This window comes from Drosophila rhopaloa, unplaced genomic scaffold (genome assembly GCF_018152115.1).
Source record: "Drosophila rhopaloa isolate 14029-0021.01 unplaced genomic scaffold, ASM1815211v1 contig_115, whole genome shotgun sequence".
Classification (NCBI taxonomy): Eukaryota; Metazoa; Arthropoda; class Insecta; order Diptera; family Drosophilidae; genus Drosophila; species Drosophila rhopaloa.
Window position 1 is genome coordinate 7,695,426 of NW_025334990.1, and position 15,950 is coordinate 7,711,375.

A 15,950-nucleotide genomic window follows, 5' to 3' on the forward strand; every position below is an offset into this window, starting at 1 on the left:
CTGTCAATGGATAGTTATTTGAGCCACAAGTTTCTAACGGCGGTCGGGCCGTGCGTGACAAGCCAGTCACGCGCCCATCTCCAGAGAGAGTGCAGTTAATCATACCATTTGCGAACCGACCGTAAAACATTCCAAATGCTTTGCTTAAGTTGAATCTTATCGTATCAGTCGCGTTCCACATCGCATTCCGTACGAATCGCAACCGCTCCCCCAATTCCGGAAAATCCGAAAAATGTCGGTGGCGTATTTGGTGATTCTAGCAATTAGCCTGCTGTTGGACTCCACATCCGCGGGCGTTCCCCTTCCGCGATACGAGGCGCTCCTAAAGCAGCAGTCCGCTCCCGAGGACCCCACATTGGGACTCTACGACGATGGAGACAAGGTCGTCAAGTTGACGGTGGAAAACTTTAACTCCACCGTGGTGGACCAGAATCGCGGAGCACTCGTCGAGTTCTACAACACATACTGCGGACATTGCCGCAGATTTGCACCCACCTACAAGACAGTAGCGGAGCACCTGTTGCCCTGGTCTGAGGTGCTCATTGTGGCCGCCATCGATTGCGCGGCCGAGGAGAACAATGCCGTCTGCCGAAACTACGAGGTGATGGGCTATCCCACGTTGCGTTACCTTGGTCCCGGTTTCCAGCCGGGTCCCCAGCACTTTGGACAGAATCTGAAGACGCAGGATGTGAATGAGATCCGCGAACTGCTGGCTGGAATGGTGGCCGCCGAGAACCTGACCAGCAGCCACAACAACTCCTACTGGCCCAACGTCCACTACCTCACGGAGAACGATTCCGCCAGCAGCTTGTTCGAAGGTCTCAGCAGCGTTAAGCAGTACGTGGCCGTGGTCCACGAACCGGAGAACACCACTCTCGGCATCGAGGTGGCTCTGTTCATGACCCAGTGGCCAGCGGTGGAGGTGCGCCGCGTCATTGATCCCGCAGCTTCAGCCAAGTTTAAGATAGATCCCGCCAATCTGCCACTGAGCCTGGTGAATCGCCTGGGAGAGATTGAGGCGTACGCGCCGGAATATGCCAACGGTGAATCGTACGCCAAAAAGCTGGCGGAAGTGCTGGGCAAGAAGAATATTACCCCCAGACCAATTAAGGTTCCTCAACCGGTGTCCACGCCGTCGATAAAGATCACCGGGCAAAACGAACTGATCAAGGAAGTGCAGCGGAACAAGCACTTCGTCTACCAGGCGGACCTCGAGCAGGCCATTCGCACGGTGCTACACAACGAGGTGGCCAAGGTGAGCGAGATCAGCGGCGAGAAACTGCTTGCCCTCCAGCGCTTCCTGGCCGTGCTGCAGCGGTACAATCCGCTAGGAGCTAATGGTCATCAGTTGGTGTCCAAGCTAAAGGACTACGTGGTCCAGTTTAACGAGGTTCTCACTGGCAAAGAGTTCGAGGAGGAGCTGAAGCGTCTGGAGGGGCAACAGTCACCTGTCTACTCCTCCACTCATTTCGTGGGATGTGCCGGCTCCAGTCCACGACTACGAGGCTTCAGCTGCTCCCTGTGGACCCTCTTCCATTTCATGACCGTCCAGGCGGCCAGAAACGATGACTCGCAGGATCCGCTAGAAGTCCTCCAAGCCATGCACGGCTACATCAAGCACTTCTTCGGCTGCACAGAGTGCTCCGAGCACTTTCAGGTGAGTCAGTAGGCGACCAGCTACGTGCCAATGACCACAATAGTGCTGATTAGGAAGGCAATCGTTATGGGGGGGAGGATAGTTGATTACCAAACAAAAGACTTGAGTGCTGACAGAGGGAATTTTCCATGCATGATAATTCGATTTTTTTCCTACAAAACCAATTTACCTCCCTAAATAGACCATTAAATCAGCTACACCTGTATATATTTTAATGCCGAGTTCATAAAAAAATGTATTCTTCAGATCAGCAGCTCTGAAAACTGGGTTTTACGGGTGTTCTTTGGTGCTTACTATGATTGATTTCGCTACACGTACTTTGCTTGTATAATTGCACTAATTGAATAACCACGATATAGTCACATTTTGTATTGTGAGTTTTTCTGACCCAAGCTCTAAAGCAAGATTTTATTTGTTATTTGTAATCCGTGACTCATACAACTCACTTTCTCCAAAGGCTAATTACCTATTCGAGGTATTCACAGGCTACTAGGGCTTATTGTATTTGTGTATATTTATGTTAGTAACTTGCTACAATAACAGTTGCCGATACTATTAAGTATATATTCTTGATCACCTTAAAATGCTAGTTCATTAAGTCATCTCCGTGTTTATTTCAGTATTGGTCCATGTAAATTAACAATTATTGTTCCGCCTAAAATGTTAACGTTGCGGAACTGTAATTTAGTCAGAAAAATTAACCACGTTCGGTCCATTGTTTTATAAGTGGATTCTAGGTAAACAACACTTGTCAAATAAACATTACAATTATCAAAAGGTTCAGTGATTAAGGCGGAATGATCTTCCCATTCTATTAATATCAGGGATCCCCAACGAGGTACCACTGTAATTAAGTAGGTCTTCGTTCGGCAGCTGTGCCAACAGTTGTTTTTTCGATGCGCTCACATATTGAGTAATTTCATTTGTTTACGCTTCACAGGCAATGGCATCGAGGCGAAAAATCTGGAGTGTGCCGAACAAGGAGGAGGCGGTCCTCTGGTTGTGGGCGGCCCATAATGAGGTGAACCAGCGACTTGCGGGCGACGCCACTGACGATCCAGAATTTCCAAAGAAGCAGTTTCCATCACCGGATAGCTGCAGCGAATGTTACCGATCGCCCGGCTCCAAATCGGAGAACCTGGAGATTGAGTGGAACAAGGACGCCGTGCTAGGCTTCCTCAAGAACATACACAATCCGCAGTTCGTAAGCCGGTACGGAGTGCAGCGGGAGGAACTGCTGCATCCCACGGCGGATAAGATGCGGCAAAAGCGCCAGATCTCCAGCGTCTTCACCGACATCGACATGCGAATGGGCATGCTACTGTACGCCTTCTGCATCGTGATGATGGTGCTGGCCTTCAAGCTGTTCGCCTTCAAGGGTTATCGCAAGAAGCCCTATGGCCACGACCTTTTGGGCAAGGTTTAGGGTAATCCACGGAAGCACTTCCATTAATTCTAAAGAAAAGACACCGAACATTGAAAACCGGAATTTACATAGACCACCTCTTGAATGTTTTGTATTCGTGGCCGCTAGAGTTATGTTTAAGATAAAAGTGTGTGTATATATGAACAGTCTTCTTCCAGTTGTAGTCCCTAAACATAATCGCTTTTTTACCACGACGATGCACCTGATTGTTTTATTTTTTAGGTATGCAAATGTGATTTTCCCTCCAGAAGTATGTAACTCCCGAGTCCGTTTGAATAAAAACGATCCATGCTAGGTGCTTGTTTTTGATGTCGAACACTTGTTTGGGCGGTAGCTTTCAAGATAAGGTATGAACACTACAATAGTGTAGATAAGGAATATATGACCTGCAGTAGATAACAAAGAAGTCGCGGATGAGAGTTTTATTTCATAAAACTGTTGAAATCTGGATGCCACCAGGGTAGCACTTTGTACTTTTCGATGCGAGAGTATTTAACGGTTACGGATACATTTCGGCAGCCATCTTCGGCAAAGTCTAGTTCGAGGTTCTTGGCCCGCATATCTGTGCAGAGGAGTTCGCGGGTGGCCCGAAGACGGTAGCGTGCCTGCTGATTGCTGTAGGTCAACTGAGTGGGAGTGGGCTCAAAGTGTCGGCACAGCACAACCAGGATAACCACCCCCTCATTGTGATTTTCAAGGGTTACATGTGATTGTCCCACATCATCTTCGGCGAGGGATTCCCAATCATTAACTACCTCGCTGGTTTCCATTTCCGATTCGTTGTGGACATTAGGCTGTCGGTTCAAGAACTTATAGCACATGATCCACAGGCACTGGAACTGCTTCAGCCAGCAAGTCACGAAGGTGCGCTGCACAAGCCAGTCCAGGTTGTAGCCCAGCTCCAGGCGAACCTTTAGCGGACGATGGCAGCGGAAGAGCGCCTGGATGACAAGGGATCTGAGTGTCTGGGTATCACAGTTTCGCATCTGCTCCGGCTGCAGATGGGCGGGCAGATTCAGATTCCAGCCCGAGGTGGCTCCGTTGCAGTAGCGCCGGTATAGATTACGCCAAAAGGCCCTCGAAGCCACCAGTCCGGCGGTTTGTTTACAAATCAGAGCGAAGGACTGCACGTCCTCCGGATCTATATGCATCGATATGTGGAACCAGATGTCATGTCGCATGCTAACCACATTGTTGTTGCTCTCCGCCATGGCCAAAGTGGGTGCAGTGGATCGAAGAGTGGGCTTGTGCTTCACCGCCACATACACATCCGATTGGCGCGCATATATAGCTGTGGATTTTCACGGGTATATTTTCTGGGTCCCAAAATCTAGGCGAATATACTTACCACATTTGCCTTTGGTGCGATATAGTTTGTTTTGAATAAACTCATCGCAGTCGGCATCAAAACTCATATTGTGTTCCACTGGTTCCACAGCTGTTTTACAGTTCATTAATGAATTGGTGATGCCCGGCAGGGTTGACACCCCGTAAGATAAAAGTTAACTACAGTAAAACTCGTTTTCTCTTCAGATTAGTAGGTTTAGGTTTAATTTTACAGTAAAAGGGACCTTGAAATTTAGAGTTTCAAAATTTTCAGAAAAATACCAACAAAAGTTGTTTAATATATGTTGTGTGAGTTTATCTAAAATGCTTGAATACTCCCGGATTAGTTTTTATTTTTCCTCTTAAAGTATTAATCAAAACAAATATTAGTTTTAAGCAAAAACAATATTTTTTAATACACTTACTAGGCAATCGCAATCCTCCCGGAATGAACCCAATATTTTCTCTTCAATACATTTTAAGAGCACAGTATCTATTATCATAATTTAGAGTCGAATATCACGATGCTGTTATTAGTTAAGTAATTATTAATTATTTTTGCTTACATAAATAATTATATTAAATTATGTTGTTTACAATTCTTTAAAATGTTAGTTTACTTTCAAGATAAAAGACCGTTAATTCTAGCTATAAATACCAAACCTCAACGGTCACACTTCTAAAGTCCCATCTTTTGTTTTCAACTTTTAGCTAAATTCCCGCTAAATACAGCTCGAAAAATATAAAACGGTACTACTGCTAAAATTGATTAATTATTAAAACGAAAATCTGTCCGATTTCATTGGCAAGCTTCTGCTGGAGTTTAGAGGCAACCAGAGCGAGCGAATCTGAATAACCCGCCCGCAAGATTAAACAAGAGCTCGCCGATCAAGTTTCGCAGCTGGCAGTACAAAACCAACTGTCGTGCCGCGGGGTAAAGTTCACGGCACTTTTCCTTTCGTCCGGAGTCAGTCGGAATCGGTCACCATGGTCGACAACAACAATCTGCGCAGCGCGGTGATCAACGATGCGCCATTGCTGCCGCCCTCGAGCAACTTCGGAGTGGGCGTGTCCAGCGGAGTACCTTCGACGGAGGCAGTGCTGCGCACGCCTTACGGCAATGTAAGGGCGCTGCCCGGTCCGGTGCAACCTCCTCCCCTCCCTCAGTCACCGTTTCAGCAGACCCAGCAGTACGGTGGATTCGGTGGCGGGTACGGAGGAAACAATTACGGCCTTAGTGGATTCGGTGGCTTTAACAGCGGCGGTTTTGGATACGGAGGAATGGGCGGCTTTGGCAGCTCCTACGGGTATGGTGGCGGTTACGGCGGAGGATTTGGCGGAGCATACAACAGATACGGAGCACCCGGCGCAAATGATCCGGAGCAGCGTTTCATTCAGATGGCAGAAGCCAGCTCACGTCCGGCTTTCCAAAGCATCGAATCGTTGGTCTCGGCCATCGGCAACATTGCCTCCATGCTGGACTCCACATTCTTCGCGCTGACCAGCTCGTTCCGGGCCATTCTTGGCGTGGCGGCGAACTTTGGACGGCTGCGCAGTGTGTTTGCCCAGTTTTGGACGACGTTTGCCATATTTCGGGGCCTGAACTGGATCTACAGGAAGTGAGTATGGTGTAGAAGTATGCTATTTTAATATACTAACATCTCTACCCTTAAAGGATTCTCTTCTGGCTAAGACTATCCAACCTGGACCCTTCTTCGGCGGCCTTCAAGAAGGCTTTTGCCGAGGCCCTCAACGAGAACAATCCCCAGGCGGGAGGAGCGCCCCAAGCTCCACGAAAGGGCAGCTCACCCTGGCCGGTGCTGGCCTTCATCAGCTTCATCTTCACAGCTCCTTATTTGATTATGAAGCTGCTGGGCACAGTGACAAACACCGCCCAAGAGGAAGGTAAGCCTTGCACATTGCACAGCCTAGTTTATCTAATCGAGAGCACTTTGCTCCGTCCATGTGCTATAATCTGACCGATAAGGCTTCTTAAGATAAGACCGTGAATAACGCCTGTGTTTTCATCCCTCCCAGCCCGTAATCCAGCAAAGTGGACGGCACCGATTCAAACCCAGGCCGTTTACGATTTCGTGGGGCGCAGTCAAAGCGAGCTTTCGCTGCGCGCAGGCCAAACGCTTCATGTGGCCCCCCGCGACATCCAGCAGACTCTCAATCTGCTCAACACCGGCTGGGCCCTGGCCACCACTAACGGCCAGACATCTGGCATCATTCCAATTAGCTATGTAAAATCGCCGCAGCAAATGCGCCAAGAGATCCAGGACCAGGTGAAACCTGCCCAGCCACAGCCCGAACTGATGGATTTGTCGGCGGGAGCCTTCGCTTCTCCGCCGCTAGAGCAGCAAATGAACTACGACTTCAACCTTGCCGCCCAGCAGCAGGAGCCTCTGGGACCGCCGTCAACGACGACAGCTGTCCTGGGCGAGGGATTCGCCTGAGCTGAGCAACTGCTCTGGTTATTAGCTTTAATTTAAGTTATGTTCGGTTCAGCTTCTGTATATGTACGTCCCTGTATTTTAAGTTAGCTTCCGCATTTTGTATATTTCCATTTAGTTGTAAATGTTAATTATTCAGCGATCCCAATGAAAGTAAACATAAACCATATGTCGTGGGTTGGAATTGAGACTTATTTTTGTTGGGTAGTTCCTTAAAGTTCAGGTAGTACAAGGGCTTCTCAATGCGCCCTGTGCAAATAAATTAAGGGAAAGACGGTATGATTCTTGATTTATCATATTTTACAATATGCAAATTACTTTATTAACTTGTCACTCGGTTCGATTTCGTCTTACTTGTTTGTAATTTCCTTTGCATCCATGCAATTAATTATTTCGATTTATTACACAACTACATGCTCGACACTTAATTGTTAACGCCTTATACTTGACTTTCTACTAATTTGTATTTGTATGCTTTTTGTATTCACTTGAAGAAGGTTCAATAATATAAATACAAATTCTGAAAATGTATATCTCGTTTTAATTGTTATTACTAATTAGGTAGGTTGATTATTTCGCAATTATCTGCTCTCCGTTGTCAACTTAAACTGTGGGTTTTGAGAAATAAAAACATGATTGTTTTATCGAAAGGTGTAAGCAAATTAAACATATTTCATATGTTCGTTCTTGTCTGCAGTTCAAACTGCTTGTGGCATTCTAAAAATAATTGCATTTCATTGCTGTTATGTGTACAATTTTGGTATATTATATTATTAAGAGACAATTAATTACCCATAACATTATCGTTTTCACTTATGCCTACCCAAACAAGAAAAGGCATGTGGGGAAAAGGGAGACTCATAACAACTAAAAAGAGAGTGAACATTAGCTTGGGCCTGTGGATTCGCGGGATTGCCAAATATGAAATGTGGTTTGCACTAAAATACGGGTTCTGCTTAACTAGACAAATTATTTTAAAAACGTTTGAGCTTAAACATAAATCTTCAATGATACAAGTACAAACTGTGTATGTGAACTACACGTACATACATGAACTACCGAATTTTCTTTTCTCGTCTATGCGAGCTGTATAATTTAATAGAGTCTCATTAAGAAGTAAACAAAACCAATTGTATGGGTGGGTCGGATTGGGTGTTGAGTGGAGTGGAGAGGGGCTCGCGCCTAACCGGGGGGGCGTGGCAAACCTAACAAAGCGTTGATAAACGTAAAACTAAATGTATCCTCCGCATCTGCATCTGCTCCTCCATCCGCATCCGCGTCCGCATCGGCCATGGCTGGCGCAATGTCGGCGGCACAGTCAGCTCAATCGATTTCGTCGTCCAGCTCGTCATCATCCATCTCCAGCTTAAACTCGGCATCGTTGCTGTGTTGTGCCGAGTGTTGTGCAAAGCTCTGGGATTCATTGGCTGACTCCGGGTACTCGTTTAACTCGTTGTCCTCGTCGTCCGATTCGCACATGGATTCGCCAGTTTTTCCAGTGGCGTAGGCTGAATAAATGAAAGGGTTTAATGAAGGGATTTAACATAATATAGGAAGCCATACCTTCCACGTATTTGGCGAGGTTTGGAGGCACCCACGACTTGACTCGTTCAATGTGCTCCGGCGTGCATTCGCCCTTATCCAGACCTAAAAGAGTTGGAATGCACGTTAAATTCCCTGCGAAAGAGCCCGACTGAATAATACCACTTACCCAACAAGAAACCCATGCGCTTGAGCACCTCAATGTCATCGTGCATTTCGAACGTCTTGTCGAACTTGAATATGTATTCGGACCTGCAACAGAGATTTATGATCAGACACGAGTTCTATATAGTGAGTGAAAGGGGCTCACTTGTCGTTGGTCACACTGCAGTTGATTTTGGTGGACTTGTGCGTGTTTACAATGATGAACGGCAGCTGGATCGAGGCATTCGGAGAAGGCACCACGCCCTGGCTCTCATTCCGCTTGTTCCGGTCTACCAATCCCTTAAACGCCACATGCTGCATGACCATTTCTTTCAGCATTTCTCTCTTCTGTTTAATGCGCTCGCGGCGCAGGTTGTTTTCCTCTTCCAGGGCCAGAAATTGCTATGGAAACATGGGTAATATTATGTTATCATGTATGATTTGGAGTAAAGCGAATCCCACCTCGGCCGAATTGGCGGGCAGCCCTATCCAGCGGATCTCTTTCTTGTCCTTGGATATAACATTGATTGCCATCAGTACGTTGAGCGCATCGTAGACACGACGTCTGATATTCTTTTGATCACAGTTGTCGTACGCATTGTTTTTCATCTCCTCGCTGACCAGTTCGTCGGCCACCTCGTTGTAGGTGGTTTTGCCTTTCTCTTCCACCTTTTCGCAGACCTTCATCGAGAAGTGGCGCAATCCCTTGCCGGCCTTGTCCGGCTTGCGCTTTCTTTGAATGGACGATGTGGAGGCGGACATGGAGTGCAAGGAGTTGCTCTGAATGGCATGGCTGGTTGGGAACGATAACTCATTAGCCTCTTCAGCTGGGCCTGCTTTCGAGCTGCTACTTACAGTTTTGATTTGATTTTCATGGGATTGTTTGGCGTAAACTTCACATAGCGATCCCCCTTTATCTGCAATACAAGAGAGATTTAATCGGGTGAAGAACTGATTACTCCAATACCAACTTACCACGTCGTACAGGCCACTGCCTGTCGTCCCTGAAGTTTTTTGCGCCGAAACAGTGGTGTACGTGGAACCTGCTAACAGAAGATATCCATGGTTAATTGATGATCTCCTTGTTTATATGGAGTCTTACCTTCTGATTTTGGAATAACCAGGCCGTTGTCCTGTAGCCGTATAAACTGTCCCTGATTGCTGGAGCCCTGCAGATTAACCGGATCATTACAGTAAGCTTCTCTTTGGGTTGGGGGCAGCGTTTCGAACTCACCATCTGACTGAAGGCGCCCATGCGTCCCACGTTGCCGATGCCGCTAGAACTTCCGCTGTTGCGCGCCGATGAGCCCGTGGCGTACACCACTGCCATGGGTTTTCCTCCACCCTCCATCTCGGATTTGCTTTGGGCCGGCTGCAGCTTCTTGGCTATTTGTCCTGCGGGATTGGAAACACGGAGATGCGGATGTTCCTTAGTTTCGGATATACACATAACACGCGACTGAATTGCCTTCTTTGATAACACAACTGCATGTATTTTCACAGATACACATGCGTGTGAGTATAGGGTAAGAGTGAGTGTGTGTGTGAGTTTGGTACTATCAACGATGCGTTGTTTTCGCCGCACGGCGAAATGAGCGAACGAAGCGCACTGGAGGCGGAATGCAACAACAAAAGGTAAGCGGTAAGATTGGGGTGCATACACACACAGTTAGCCTCACTCGCAGAGCGGTAGTGTGCGTGTGTATAAAGTGGTGTGGCCAGGATAAAGATTCAGATATACAAAAACAACCCGAAACCAGATCGCCTGGACATTAGAGATGGCCAGCACGTGACCGAAGGTGAACCTTAACCAACTAGTGATGGTTCAAAAACTGAGGAGTTCGTGACTCGGCTCGATTGTTGGCCGAAGACCGGTATTCCCTATTGAATGGATTATTTAAAATCGGTAACTACATGGTGCTCTATCTTATCTTTAGTAAATATGTTGTATATTACATAATGAGTAGATAATGATCGCGACATCTGTAAAAACAACACGAAACTAGATCATATACATACTTGATACTCCCAAAAAAAGTGATTTCACTCACACTCAGGCCAAGCCCACCTACATTTATCTTTAATATCTTTCGACATGCACTTTATATGTTTAATCAGACTTTTAAAAACTAATGTATGTACATTTATATATACGAACGTGTATATTTGATCCAGTTATAAATTTATTTTTGCCCAAAAAAGTGTTTGTAGAACGTAGATAATAAAATTTTCTTTAATTGATCACTATATCGCCCGATTGTAGATAGTTACTAGTATGTAACTATAAAATCATTAAAAATATATAGTCTGTAGGTATAGCAATCTTATAATAAATGCCAACTTAAAGTTTAAAAGATTAAACCAATAAATAATATTGCAACACTGAAATTACAAACTATGAATGCTTAGACATATAGTGAGCTCGAGACGTGGCATTAAGCCGTTTAATCAATGATTGTTTAAGGAAATCCACAAGATACTGGATCAAAAATGAAAACAAAATATTCGCGACTTGCTCGGCGGCCCTGGTCTTATACATACATATCTAACCGGCTTTTCTAAACATTTCAAGTTTTACATGGTCTTCGTTCGATGTAATAATTATTCATTCACCTGTCGCTGTTTGAGATTTGCATAATCATAACAAAGCTAGAAGTATACGAAGAAAAACTAAGATAAAGGGCCCAAAACAAAAACAGCGAAGGGTCGAACACTAAAAATACCTGCCAACTCTCTCGCACCTAAGAACACACACACATCTGCAAATGACTCAGATCAGGCTCACGGGGGGCTTAAGCTGCTTCCAGTACGGGCCAATACCGGACTAGCCAACCAGATGGTCGGCCTGGGCGTCTTGGATTCGGTGGAACTGATAACACTATGCCTAGACAGTGTCCCAAAACTCAAGTGAACAAATAGTCCCAGCAATTGGATGAGCAATTCCATATTTCGCCCCCACCAGTCGACCAGTTAACCGGGTCCGTCGCTAATTTGAGCAGACAGCAAACCCCGATATACTGCGTTTATGCGTGTCCCAAATTCGGCAACAATGACAAACGCCTAGATTTCTTATCTCAGGGTATTTTCGTTATTTTAATGCTCCCAAAACATTATACACCTATAGAAACAAAAGTAAAAAAGAATTTAGGACTCTGCATTAATAATTCGGTAGCAACAATTTTGGAAATAGTTTTAATCAATTATGGTTTTATCCAGCTTTAAATGTCTACATGACCACAAACTTGGGGCCAGAATTTTATTTATTCAATATAGAGTTCTACCACATTTTCACAAATTCTTTTTTGATAATTCGCGGTTAATCGAGAATTTATTTTTTTTTAATAACTTCGGAATACAGTATACATAGAAGCTTAACATTGAGCTTGTACAGTTTTTGAGATCCGTTTGTTTGAACAGATGGACATGGTTAAAGCACCTCAGTGGTAATGATAACATATAATGGTTATTATTGTTAATTAAAAAAAAAAACTATCTTGCCCTATATTCACACAACAAGGCTTTGTTTGCGAAAAACGCAAGCCAAGCGATACAATAAAATTTGTTATTTTTAGAACTTCAAGATATTGCAATCGGGGATTGCCGCATAAACTCGACGACAAACAACCACACACGTGTACAGCGCTTACACCTATTTGCGCTCGCCTGTTTTGGGCCTCAGCTTCGTGGCTGCATGCATACGTGTGTGTTGGTGTGGCAGAGTTTTCTTGTTTTGGCCTTTTTTCTCTCCACTCTGTTTCCCGCCCTGTCCGTCTTTCTCTATCTCGCTGATACAATTGCAGAATGTCACACCGTTCAGATACTTTCGGTTGAAGTTGAATTTATTGTTTTCATTGGAATAATAACTGGCTCAAATCCACGAATTATTGCTGGTCCGCTGCTTCATGCAAAATCCTCAACTCAAAGCGAATTCACAGCAGCGGCGAAGTAATCAGCTGTTGGCTGCCCGATAAAAAAGTGGGAGAAAATGCGCGCGTGCATGTGTGTGTGAGCGCGCCAACTGGGCGGTGGGCGATTGGAAGGGAGCGGGGGCGGGTTTGGGTGGCTCACCCATTTTAGTTGTTATTTCGCGGGGGTCTCTCTGTCTTTTATTATTACTTTTTGCCAATTTCTAGCACTCTTCGGCTCGTCTTGCTGGCCCCCCAAAGCGTATCAAACGATGAATACGGTAGGCAAAAGAAACCCGAAAAAGCAAAGATGGCGTTTTACGCTGCCCATGCAACTTTGTAGTGTGTGTGAGAGTGTGTGTGTGGTGGCGTGTGTGTGGGAGCGAGTGCACCCACTCCACCGCTAATCAAGTCCTGACGCAGGATGCCGCCCACTTACCGTTATCGTCCCGAAAGAAGAAGTTTACCTCGTTGGCCTTCACAGTACCGATATTTGAATGAGCCATTTTTTGATGGTGGAGCAGTAGCAGCCGGATAGCAATTGTTGTTGCCGCTTACCGCTCACCTGGTGTACCGCCAAAAACAAAAAAACAGTGCTACGTGCCTTTGCCGCAACGTGTGTACGGGAAAACTGGAAGGGGCGGCGGTGGAGGTGGAAGAGGGACTCGGACGTACTGCCACGGACTGGGGCACGTGTGCAAATCCGGATGCGGACCACGACCACGACGACGAGAGCACTTGTACAAAAACTGTCGCCCGAGTCAAAATGGCGAGCGCATTTTTCACTTCCAGCGGCAGGGCATTTTTTTTCTTCTGGTCACACACACTCACAGCGGCGGCCCTTTTTCGGTGGCCTTTTTCGCGGACTTCTCGCGTTTCGATTTTCTCTGGAAAGGTGGCAAAAGATTCCCCGGATTTGTCGCTTTCAAACGGTATATGGCGACGCGAATTTGGACGATTTCTAAGCACAGCACGATGGCCACAAAATTTCCACCAAGTGGCTGCTTTTCGTTTTCATGTGGGAAAGGCAAAGCAGGCTGTGTGCGGGTGCGAATGAAATGGCAGACCGTGCGCGCCAATTTACGCATCAATTTACGCAGTGTTGCAAGCAGCTGGTTGCCGGCGCTGTTTTGCCACACTGGTCGCGAATGTAAACAAAGTGGCCACTTGGTTCAGCCGTGAGGTATTTCAACAGCAGGATACGGACGGGCACACTGTGGAGTCCAATCGCGAATTTCTAGAGTCTTTTTTCTGGTTGGTGTGGAAAAATGACAAACAACAGGCCAAGGGAAATCAGAGCAGCTATCTAACAAGTCCCCAGCAGAGGAGCAGCCGCACAATGGTCGATCCGGTGGCGGCGCTGTGCAACTACAACGTCCTGGAGGTGATATTCTCCTACTTGGAGTTGGACGATCTGAGCCACTGTTCACAGGTGCGCCTTTGGCCCTATATAACCATGATAAGATTAAATACCTTCCCTTACTGTTCGCAGGTGTGCAAGAGTTGGTACCACTTCCTCAACGACGAGAACAGCGACGTTTGGCGCTGGCACTGCCTGAACAAGCTGCCCAAGGATGCCCTTAAGTCCGACCTGCTGTCCTCCGTCTCCACGTACAAGACAAAGCTGCGGGCGTACTTCCACGCCTGGAGTCCCAACGACTGCTCCCGGAACGTATATATCAAGCCCAACGGATTCACCCTGCATCGGTATGGGTTCCCAAAATAGTAGATCTACCAATTTCACTCACAATCCTCCTCCTGTCCTCAGCAATCCCGTGGCGCAGAGCACAGACGCGGCTCGGGGCAAAATCGGGTTTCGCCACGGCCGGCACACCTGGGAGGTGATCTGGGAGGGGCCGCTGGGTACGGTGGCCGTCATCGGCATATCCACCAAGGAGGCGGCGCTGCAATGCCACGGCTATGTGGCCCTACTCGGCTCCGACGACCAGAGCTGGGGCTGGAACCTGGTAGAGAACCACCTGCTGCACAACGGAGACATGCAGGGCAGCTACCCGCTTCTGAATAACGCACCCAAGTACCAGGTGGGCGAGCGGATACGCGTCATTCTCGACTGCGAGGACAACACTCTGTCGTTCGAAAAGAACTACGAGTTCCTGGGCGTGGCCTTCCGAGGTTCGACGATATTAGCCTCCAAGCTGGATAACTCATAATCCTATGTTCCTTGCTTTTGCAGGCCTGCCGGACAAGAAGCTCTATCCCACAGTATCCGCTGTCTACGGCAACACCGAGGTCTCAATGGTCTACCTGGGCACCCCGTTGGACGGATAGCTTTGCCCCGGGCGTACAACTTGGTTAACACACTCAATGGATCCACTAGGTTATTGTGTACATTTGTATTTATCATGATTACGTTTGCTTCATTCCACCTGCAACTCAGTTCGATATCGTAAATTTAGTTACTAGTTTCGTTTTCTGTACAAAATTATGCATTTTGTTGATTTTACGCTACGCCAAAGTTCAAAACCACCTCGGCACTATCTTCACATGGCAATTTACGTTAGTTATACGAACCAAATGAATATAATATTATAGCGATTAAACAATAGTTGAACCAATTTTTTATACACCGATGATCGCTGATGATTATGCAAGTAAAATTACAGACAGAAGAACTAACTGCAGACACTGATCTTTCAATCCTTCGATTAAACTGTGGTCGATCCTGCATAAGACTACTGCTTGGCATCGGCTTTAATCTTGGCCCAGTTGTCATCGTCGAAGAGGTCATCAAAATCGTTGTAGAAGTCGGCGTGAACGTGCTTGTCGTTAGAGGGCAGATGGTCCATCATCATTCCTGTTGCTCCACCGGACTGAAAGGATACAATTTATGAAAGGAAGTTATCTTCTGCAGGCCAAATTTAATACCTTTGATTGAACAATAACAACTTTGGGGTATTTTTACTCAACTAGTTTTCATAAAACTCACTGGATAATACCGGAGTAGTAGAATACCTCATACTGGACAAGGAATAGAGAGTAACATTAAAATAGCCTCAAGACTGCTAAATCTACTTAGTTTACCGGATATTTCCTATGGGAGGAATAAGATAAAGTCGTCCGATCACTTTATAATGTAAATCGGACAATAGCGAACAGACGGACATGTCCATATTGAATTGTCTTGATATGCTGATCACAAATATATCCGTACATATATAAATTATAATTTATATGACCATTTGACCGAAGTTATAAAAGTGTCTGCAAGGGTATACGAAGATGTCCTGGGACCCCTTTGTATTTCGTGTTTTATTAACGGAAAAGCTTTGCTAAGGGCTTACCTCGTCCATTTCCATGTAACCGGGGCCTTCGGAGAACATTTCGTCGGCAGCCAAAGAAGGTTTCATGTTCAGATCCATATTTTTATACGATTAAATGATTTTTGTTATGTTATTTACGATTAGTTGCAGCCAAATATTCACTATCATTGGCGGTGTTGCCACTACGGTGATAGTCAAAACATATTCTTTATT

At 46.0% G+C, this 15,950-nt stretch overlaps 6 protein-coding genes across 8 annotated transcripts; 3 read left to right on the forward strand and 3 right to left on the reverse strand.

The window, feature by feature from the left end:
• The first annotated feature begins 92 nt into the window (after positions 1–92).
• On the forward strand, positions 93–3,377 carry LOC108051326 (sulfhydryl oxidase 1). Its single transcript, XM_017133402.2, has 2 exons — positions 93–1,657; positions 2,598–3,377. The coding sequence occupies exons 1-2, from the start codon at positions 233–235 to the stop codon at positions 3,081–3,083; spliced, it is 1,911 nt and encodes a 636-aa protein (XP_016988891.1). The 5' UTR covers positions 93–232; the 3' UTR covers positions 3,084–3,377.
• A 113-nt stretch (positions 3,378–3,490) lies between these two features.
• On the reverse strand, positions 3,491–4,550 carry LOC108051327 (transmembrane protein 183). Its single transcript, XM_017133404.2, has 2 exons — positions 4,432–4,550; positions 3,491–4,374 (listed from the first exon to the last, which is right to left on the reverse strand). Exons 1-2 carry the CDS (start codon positions 4,535–4,537, stop codon positions 3,506–3,508), a joined length of 975 nt encoding a protein of 324 aa, XP_016988893.1. The 5' UTR covers positions 4,538–4,550; the 3' UTR covers positions 3,491–3,505.
• Positions 4,551–5,111: 561 nt separating this feature from the next.
• Positions 5,112–7,049, forward strand: LOC108051317 (probable peroxisomal membrane protein PEX13). The gene is made up of 3 exons (XM_017133392.2): positions 5,112–6,028; positions 6,085–6,314; positions 6,447–7,049. Exons 1-3 carry the CDS (start codon positions 5,397–5,399, stop codon positions 6,866–6,868), a joined length of 1,284 nt encoding a protein of 427 aa, XP_016988881.2. The 5' UTR covers positions 5,112–5,396; the 3' UTR covers positions 6,869–7,049.
• Positions 7,050–7,147: 98 nt separating this feature from the next.
• Positions 7,148–13,532, reverse strand: LOC108051316 (transcription factor Dp). 3 transcript variants are annotated; one of them, XM_017133390.2, is made up of 10 exons: positions 12,896–13,532; positions 9,786–9,946; positions 9,654–9,720; positions 9,527–9,594; positions 9,407–9,468; positions 9,014–9,344; positions 8,718–8,953; positions 8,577–8,659; positions 8,429–8,512; positions 7,148–8,373 (listed from the first exon to the last, which is right to left on the reverse strand). In XM_017133390.2, exons 1-10 carry the CDS (start codon positions 12,960–12,962, stop codon positions 8,189–8,191), a joined length of 1,344 nt encoding a protein of 447 aa, XP_016988879.2. In that variant the 5' UTR covers positions 12,963–13,532; the 3' UTR covers positions 7,148–8,188. The 3 variants fall into 3 exon arrangements, with proteins under 3 accessions (XP_016988879.2, XP_016988878.2, XP_044312429.1); XM_017133389.2 differs by having other exon boundaries at positions 9,527–9,597; XM_044456494.1 differs by lacking the exon at positions 12,896–13,532 and having other exon boundaries at positions 9,527–9,597; positions 9,786–11,370.
• Positions 13,533–13,629: 97 nt separating this feature from the next.
• Positions 13,630–15,098, forward strand: LOC108051318 (F-box/SPRY domain-containing protein 1). The gene is made up of 4 exons (XM_017133393.2): positions 13,630–13,888; positions 13,949–14,163; positions 14,225–14,589; positions 14,651–15,098. Exons 1-4 carry the CDS (start codon positions 13,796–13,798, stop codon positions 14,743–14,745), a joined length of 768 nt encoding a protein of 255 aa, XP_016988882.1. The 5' UTR covers positions 13,630–13,795; the 3' UTR covers positions 14,746–15,098.
• Positions 14,787–15,920, reverse strand: LOC108051320 (COP9 signalosome complex subunit 9 homolog). Its single transcript, XM_017133395.2, has 2 exons — positions 15,759–15,920; positions 14,787–15,287 (listed from the first exon to the last, which is right to left on the reverse strand). Exons 1-2 carry the CDS (start codon positions 15,834–15,836, stop codon positions 15,150–15,152), a joined length of 216 nt encoding a protein of 71 aa, XP_016988884.1. The 5' UTR covers positions 15,837–15,920; the 3' UTR covers positions 14,787–15,149.
• Between the last annotated feature and the right edge of the window lie 30 nt (positions 15,921–15,950).

Coding starts and splice junctions, on each gene's coding strand:
- LOC108051327 (XM_017133404.2), bottom strand. CDS start 4,537: ATGAACTGTAAAACAGCTGTGGAACCAGTGGAACACAATATGAGTTTT. Junction 4,375..4,431: donor TCGCACCAAAGGCAAATGTG/GTAAGTATATTC, acceptor GAAAATCCACAG/CTATATATGCGCGCCAATCG.
- LOC108051320 (XM_017133395.2), bottom strand. CDS start 15,836: ATGGATCTGAACATGAAACCTTCTTTGGCTGCCGACGAAATGTTCTCC. Junction 15,288..15,758: donor GTTACATGGAAATGGACGAG/GTAAGCCCTTAG, acceptor GTATCCTTTCAG/TCCGGTGGAGCAACAGGAAT.
- LOC108051318 (XM_017133393.2), top strand. CDS start 13,796: ATGGTCGATCCGGTGGCGGCGCTGTGCAACTACAACGTCCTGGAGGTG. Junction 13,889..13,948: donor ATCTGAGCCACTGTTCACAG/GTGCGCCTTTGG, acceptor TACTGTTCGCAG/GTGTGCAAGAGTTGGTACCA. Junction 14,590..14,650: donor CCTGGGCGTGGCCTTCCGAG/GTTCGACGATAT, acceptor TTGCTTTTGCAG/GCCTGCCGGACAAGAAGCTC.
- LOC108051326 (XM_017133402.2), top strand. CDS start 233: ATGTCGGTGGCGTATTTGGTGATTCTAGCAATTAGCCTGCTGTTGGAC. Junction 1,658..2,597: donor AGTGCTCCGAGCACTTTCAG/GTGAGTCAGTAG, acceptor TACGCTTCACAG/GCAATGGCATCGAGGCGAAA.
- LOC108051317 (XM_017133392.2), top strand. CDS start 5,397: ATGGTCGACAACAACAATCTGCGCAGCGCGGTGATCAACGATGCGCCA. Junction 6,029..6,084: donor CTGAACTGGATCTACAGGAA/GTGAGTATGGTG, acceptor CTACCCTTAAAG/GATTCTCTTCTGGCTAAGAC. Junction 6,315..6,446: donor AAACACCGCCCAAGAGGAAG/GTAAGCCTTGCA, acceptor CATCCCTCCCAG/CCCGTAATCCAGCAAAGTGG.
- LOC108051316 (XM_017133389.2), bottom strand. CDS start 12,962: ATGGCTCATTCAAATATCGGTACTGTGAAGGCCAACGAGGTAAACTTC. Junction 9,469..9,526: donor GCAGTGGCCTGTACGACGTG/GTAAGTTGGTAT, acceptor CTTGTATTGCAG/ATAAAGGGGGATCGCTATGT. Junction 9,345..9,406: donor ATGAAAATCAAATCAAAACT/GTAAGTAGCAGC, acceptor GTTCCCAACCAG/CCATGCCATTCAGAGCAACT.